Source organism: Culex quinquefasciatus, chromosome 3 (assembly GCF_015732765.1).
Source record: "Culex quinquefasciatus strain JHB chromosome 3, VPISU_Cqui_1.0_pri_paternal, whole genome shotgun sequence".
Classification (NCBI taxonomy): Eukaryota; Metazoa; Arthropoda; class Insecta; order Diptera; family Culicidae; genus Culex; species Culex quinquefasciatus.
The window spans coordinates 197,451,622-197,458,042 of NC_051863.1; the positions used below are offsets into that span (position 1 = coordinate 197,451,622).

Here is a 6,421-nt window from a genome sequence, read left to right on the forward strand (position 1 = left end):
AAATATTCTAGCAGAGCTGGTTCTGACAGAATCCTGCTAGAACGGTGGAACATTTCTGCTAGAATGCTCTAAGAATATCCAGCTCTCTATGAATTCTGCTAGAATCTTGCTAGAACGTCGTGACTGGGTAGTGATGACTGTTAAGACGTTGCAATACTAACCCTAATCCAAGAACTAAAAATACAACGTAGGTATAAAGTTTATTTTTGTACCTTCAGTCATAAAGGGCTATTTAAATCTTAACACAAATTTCAAATTATGAGATTACAGATCGGAAAAAGACTAAAGAAAAAACACAGTAGCACAACTCTGGAGCAGCACTTGAAAGGGGCGGTACGACATTGCTCTTACGGCCTTTCGTTACACGCGTTTATATCGGAGAGCTCCTGAACTGTAAAATGTGTCAAACATTTTGTGATACTTTTTGTTTAAAGATTTATGAAATTACATTATTTTAGGCCTAAATTCAAACAATAAATGCAAAAAAAATATATTTTATTTTCAATTGGGTACTAAAGTCCTTTGTCAATTTTTATGTACAACGGTAAAAAACACGATTAAAAACCATTTCTGATCACTTTTTTTCATTTTAATGCAAATTTTTTTTTGACAAGACAACATTTTTTCGATGGATCAACTATGATCCCCTTGGAACGAGCTGTCAAGTAGGAGCTTTTCTGTCAAGAAGGACCGCGAGGTTAATTTTTCAAAATTGATTTAAAATCCATTTTAAACCCTTTGTGCTCGTACAAAGGGTCATTGTACTCAGAAAAATAAGCTTTATCGCTGTAAACAATAATATCAGCAATCTAAGCTTCATTTTAAGACCCAATTAGGTGAAATTATGTGTTGCTAAAAAATTGTATTTCCAATGTATTTCTGTTTGTACAGATTCCTGTATGATAAAATGTCTCGAAAAATCTGTAAAAAAAAGACAAAACACACCAAACCAGGAGCTGATTCCAACCCAACGATTTGGCGCCAACTGATAATTTGACTTTTTTTGAAATGTTTATCACGTGGTCCCGCACGTGCGGGCATGCGCACAGTGGGCCCAATCGTACGCGCACAGGTGTCAATATTTGTGTTTTGGTCAAAACAGACGGCCGGATGGAAATCGCTCAATAATTCGACAATTGAAACGCTAGAAATTTGTGTTTTTTTTGTGATATCAATGCCGGACGAGGCAAGCTGATAGAGACGTCGGAGCGGAGTAATGCAGTTGCGGTGGATTCCTCCGATGAACGGGTATCTGAAAGGTATGTGGATCTGAATGGAGATACGTGCTGGCTTGAAAGGTTCTGATTGGCCTCCTTTGAACACACTGATATATTGTTAAAATTTGCGCTGATTTTAGACAGAAAAAAGGTCCTTTTGCATGCTCTACCGCTTTGCAAGACACAACCAGAAAGAATATAGCTGCCAGTGGTGTTGGTCCAAATCGGAGAGTTAACTTCCAATCTTTCGCTTATGAGGCATTAGCGTTACCATATGACTCATGACTTCCTTTCAACGGAGAAATGGTAAAATTTCAAAGTGTTTTTTTCCGGTCCAGTTACAATTTTATTACTTAAACAGAATTGTAAAGTGTGGATTGTCTGCCAGAGCAGTTCAATTCCAACAGTGTTTGCATAAAACTGTCAAACACTCAAGAATATCTTAAAATAAAAGTAATTTGTTTGAGGAGAAGCAACTATTTGAAGTATATTCTATATTTTAGTAAATCAAAGATTTCGGCAAAAGTGCGAGATTGAAATCAACTTTTTCATCGAGCTCAAAATTGGTGGGGTAGTCAAATAAACTGCCATCTCCATCTGGAATTGTCTCAAGCATGACGATGGGGCGCGTCATGCACTACCCCCCTAATATATAAACATATTGAATTCGCTGTATGTGTACGAGACGGTTTGTTTTAATGTGCAGTGCAAAACACGAAACGAAACAACAAAACAAACACAAATTAGGAAACGATACCGGACTGATTGTAACTTGAATTAACGCTACACTTGAGTGTATGTGCGAAACAGACTGAACCAAGACATAAGCGCATGCGTCTCATGGAATTTGAGTGATAACAATACTTTCCCGAAGATCGTGACCCAACACAGTCGTAACTTGAAGTGGTCATCCTTTTTACATGTTACATGGAGATTTGTTTTAAATAACTTAACATTTTTAGTATTAACTAGTTTCATTTGAATGACTTTAGTGAGCACAAATTTCACACTTTGTGACGTTTTTCACGGAAACTCCTTGGTATCAACACGTGCTTCGAAATATACTGAAGCGTATACGACAACGCCTCCCCGTTTTTCGCTGGTAGTGGCGCGTATTGTTATTCTCAATGGTCCCCCATCAGTTGATCAGCGTATCTCGTGCAGTCCGGTCCAGTCTCCCCCCACGCGACGAACCGCGTAGTACTACTCGATGTTTGATACCTCTTGAGACGCGTGATTTGTTTGTGGCGGCGGCTTAAATCGGACTCAACTTGACTTTGCGTGCGCCAAACGCACTGAACCACAGACCAGACTTTCTTCCTCACTCTCTTTCCTCGTTTACATTACATCACACGTCGCGTTGGAATGGAACCGGCTGCAGCCGTGCCAGGTGAAAAGTACATTGCAACGCTGGACATTGGCACCACGACGATAAGATGCTTTATCTACGCTGTGAATCGCGATATCGGCAAGCTGGACGTCGTTGGGACCGCGTACGAGCATGTGAGAATAAGTGGCAATTCTTAGGCTTAATTGAGCGCTGACCTTTCACCGTAATTTCCCCCCAGGTCGTACTGGTTTATCCGGCGCCCGGACAGGTGGAGATCGTGCCCGGCAAGCTTTGGGACAGCGTCATCGCGACGATACGGAATGCGATTAAAGGTACGTACACTGCTGCATGCATAATGCATTTTAAGCGCAACGTGATCAACGACAAATTTGGGATAAGGTTGGAATGCCCGAAGGTTGGTTCCGACGGTATTATCTAATCGCGCGGTTCGACGATAAAGGGGCTATAAAAATGCTTAATCAATGTTGAGATTTGCTAGAATTCCCACGTCTCTTAGTTACTTTAACTAAATTCGGTACTATTTAGCAGTCGTATTGTTTGGCGCAGTGACGCGCTGTGTGACCTTCTGCAAATGAGCGGATTTAGCGGTCTTCTTTCGTCCGGTTAAACCAGTTTGTCACACCCGAAATTTGATCTCGACGCTCACGGAAGGTGATGTTGAATTAATCCAATTAAGTTTCGAAATTGAAAGTTGTTTTGTGTTATTAACTTTGGTTTTTGACATTTGTTGCTTGCCTTTTTGATTCCCTTAACATATCTAAAATAGTTTTTCAGGAATTTTATTTTCTGTGGAAATAGTAGTTAATGCAACAAGTTGCAAAAAGCAGTTTTTTTCAGCACGAGTCGTACATTTATCCAACGAGTTTTAATGTGTTGGCTAAATACGACGCGTGCTGAAAAATCAAGTTTTGCAACGAGTTGCATACAACATTTTGCAATTTCCAAAACGCTTTTTGAATGTTATTTTATGTCAAACATTCATGTGTTAAGTAAATTAACAGTTCAAAACAAAAAAATATTGAAAAATGTTACTTTTCGATACTAGTGTTGAAAAATTCAACTTTTCAGCACTGGTATTGAAAGGTTTTAATTTTCTATTCTGCTATTATTGGTAGGGAAAAGTAGGCCGTTTCGTTTCTCCAGAAAGACAGAAAAAGTTGTCAGTTTCACTGCGGAATTGCAAAAAAGTAAATTTATAATTGAGTATTGTTTTTAAGCTTTTAAGTGTAGCAATTTCCTTTTGAATTATCATATTTCAGCATAACCTTCAACCACAGACTGTCTGTCCTTCAACTGTGCTAAAACCACTAGATTTCCCAAGAGATTTTCTGTAGTTTGAGAAAGCAGCATTTAAGAATTTTTGAAATATATTTTTTAATTTAACCAGTTTAAGATTTTTATAAATAGTTTTTTCATAAGGCTGTAAAATTTTTGAATTCTTAAATAAAATGGAGCTTCGTACTCAGCTCTAACCCTTACTAGATTATTCAAACAAATTTTAAAGACAGCGATGAGAAAATGAAAATAAGCCCTGAAAAGGTTAAATAAAATTAAATTTCAATGAAACTTGATTTTTGGACCCGTGAAAGTTTTAAATTTGCAGTGTAAAAGATCGATCGACAAATTATTTTTGAAGATTAAGGTGTTTTTTATACCCGAAATTTTTACCAAAATTGTTAAAAATAAAAACAAAATTCGATGGTGAAGGTAATGGTTGAAATTTCTAACAGAATCAAGATTTCATAATAAATGCAATTTTCCTACATTCTAGACGCCAACCTGACCGCGGCCCAGCTCACCTGCCTCAGCATATCGACGCAGCGGAACACGTTCGTGTGCTGGAATCGGCTGACCGGAAATGTGTACCACAACTTTATCACGTGGAAGGACCTGCGAGCGGACGAACTCGTCCGCAGCTGGAACAACAGTTTGAAGCTGCGGGCGCTCAAATTTGGCGCCACCGTGCTGCATTTCTTCACCCGAAGCAAGCGCTTTCTGGCCGGAAGTGTGCTCAAGATGATGAACCCGCAGGTGACGCTGCGGTTGGCGTGGGTGCTCGAAAATAACGTGGATCTTCAGCGGGACGTGAAGGAGGGAACGGTGCTGTACGGGACGATCGATTCATGGTTGTTGTACAGGTTGCGTCAGGGGTTGGATCAGACGCGGACGGTAGAACACATCAGCGATGTGACCAACTGCACGGCTTCCGGATTCTACGACCCCTTTGGACAGGAATGGGCCGCGTGGGCGCTGAAGTTGTTCAACATTCGGGTTGGTTGGGGAAGGATTTGGATGAGGTTGATGACCATGCTAACATTGTTCCGATTTACAGAAGGAGATGCTTCCCAAGGTTGTGGACAACTCGTTCGATTTTGGCTATGTTGATCAATCGCTCTTTGGTAGTCCAATCAAAATTGGAGCTTCGGTAATTTTAGAACCGTGTGTTTTTTGTATCAAAAAGTTTTAAAATTTTGTCCAGATTTCAGACCAATCGGCATCACTGTGGGGCACGTGCTGTCTCGAGAAGGGTGAGGTTAAAATCACGATGGGCACAGGATCATTCCTCAACATCAACACCGGAGTAACCTGCTTGGCATCGGTGCATGGTCTCTACCCTCTGGTCGGGTACCGACTCAAGACTCGTAACAGTAGCTCCGAGTTGGTTTATTTGATGGAAGGAGCGTCCAACGATAATGGTTCCATTATTGAGTGGGCCATGAGCATCGGGTTGTTCACGGATCCTCGGGAAACTTCACAGATGGCACTGTCGGTCCCAGACTCGGACGGTGTCTCGTTCATTCCAGCTTTCAGCGGGTTGGGGGTTAGTATAGACACTTTAACTAACTCAATGTGACATTCTTGAGTTTATAATCAAAACAAACATCGCCATCACACCAAGACTGACCGTTCTTGTAGAGTCGCAACCGGGACTCGTTGAGACACAAAATGTCCGCTTTCGTCGTGTCCTGTTCCGGATTCCACCAACCGATTCCAGCACAATTCAATCACACTCACACTTTCTCGCCGAACTTTCTCCTCTTTTCATTCGCTGTCAAAATCAAGCACACGCTTCTGTAAGGACTAGTCTGTTTTGGAATATTATTACTTGGTCAAAATATTTTTTAATTTTTAACATTACATTGAAAGACGAAGATCCTACAGTTCTGACAGATTATACTCTTAATCCAGTCTACCACAAAACCCCTCGCCTTACCCGTTACACGCTTAATCTAGAATACCACACCCACCTCATTTCTCTTCCAGCCCCCAATCCGTGACGACACTGCCGGAACCGGTTTCATCGGGATCAAAGCGTCCACAAGAAAGGAACATCTCGTCCGAGCGCTTCTCGAAAGTTTGGCCTACCGAATCGCACTTCTCTACGTGTGTGCCCTCAAAGAAACCAACTACACCTTCAAGGTCATCAAGGTCGACGGCGGCGTCTCGCGGAACGATTTCATCTGTCAAACGCTAGCCGACCTCACGGGTCTGCCGGTGGAAAGGGGTGAGATCACGGACTCCAGTGCGCTCGGAGCAATGTTCCTGGCCGGGCTGAACGTCGGGATTTGGCTCAACAAACAGGAGCTGGTGGACATTCGGAAGATCGAGCGAGTCTTCCAACCCAACTCCGCCAATACTGCCAGATGCCTGAAGAGCATGCGCTCGTGGGAACGCGCCGTTGACCGGTTCAAGCTGTGGTACGACGCGGACGACCAACCGAACTGACTCAAACGTGTTGTGATAAATTTATTGAAGCTTGTTTTTGCAATAAATGAAAAGTTTGCTACCTTTTTACTTGACCCTCTCTCTCTCACTGTCAGTGCGTAGTCTCATGTCACTGCCCACATACCGC

At 41.8% G+C, this 6,421-nt stretch overlaps 1 protein-coding gene across 1 annotated transcript; it reads left to right on the forward strand.

Moving 5' to 3' along the window:
• The first annotated feature begins 1,061 nt into the window (after positions 1–1,061).
• LOC6031128 (putative glycerol kinase 5) lies at positions 1,062–6,368 on the forward strand. The gene is made up of 7 exons (XM_038265927.1): positions 1,062–1,259; positions 2,599–2,720; positions 2,786–2,879; positions 4,340–4,839; positions 4,901–4,993; positions 5,048–5,389; positions 5,833–6,368. Exons 1-7 carry the CDS (start codon positions 1,217–1,219, stop codon positions 6,292–6,294), a joined length of 1,656 nt encoding a protein of 551 aa, XP_038121855.1. The 5' UTR covers positions 1,062–1,216; the 3' UTR covers positions 6,295–6,368.
• Positions 6,369–6,421: the final 53 nt, after the last annotated feature.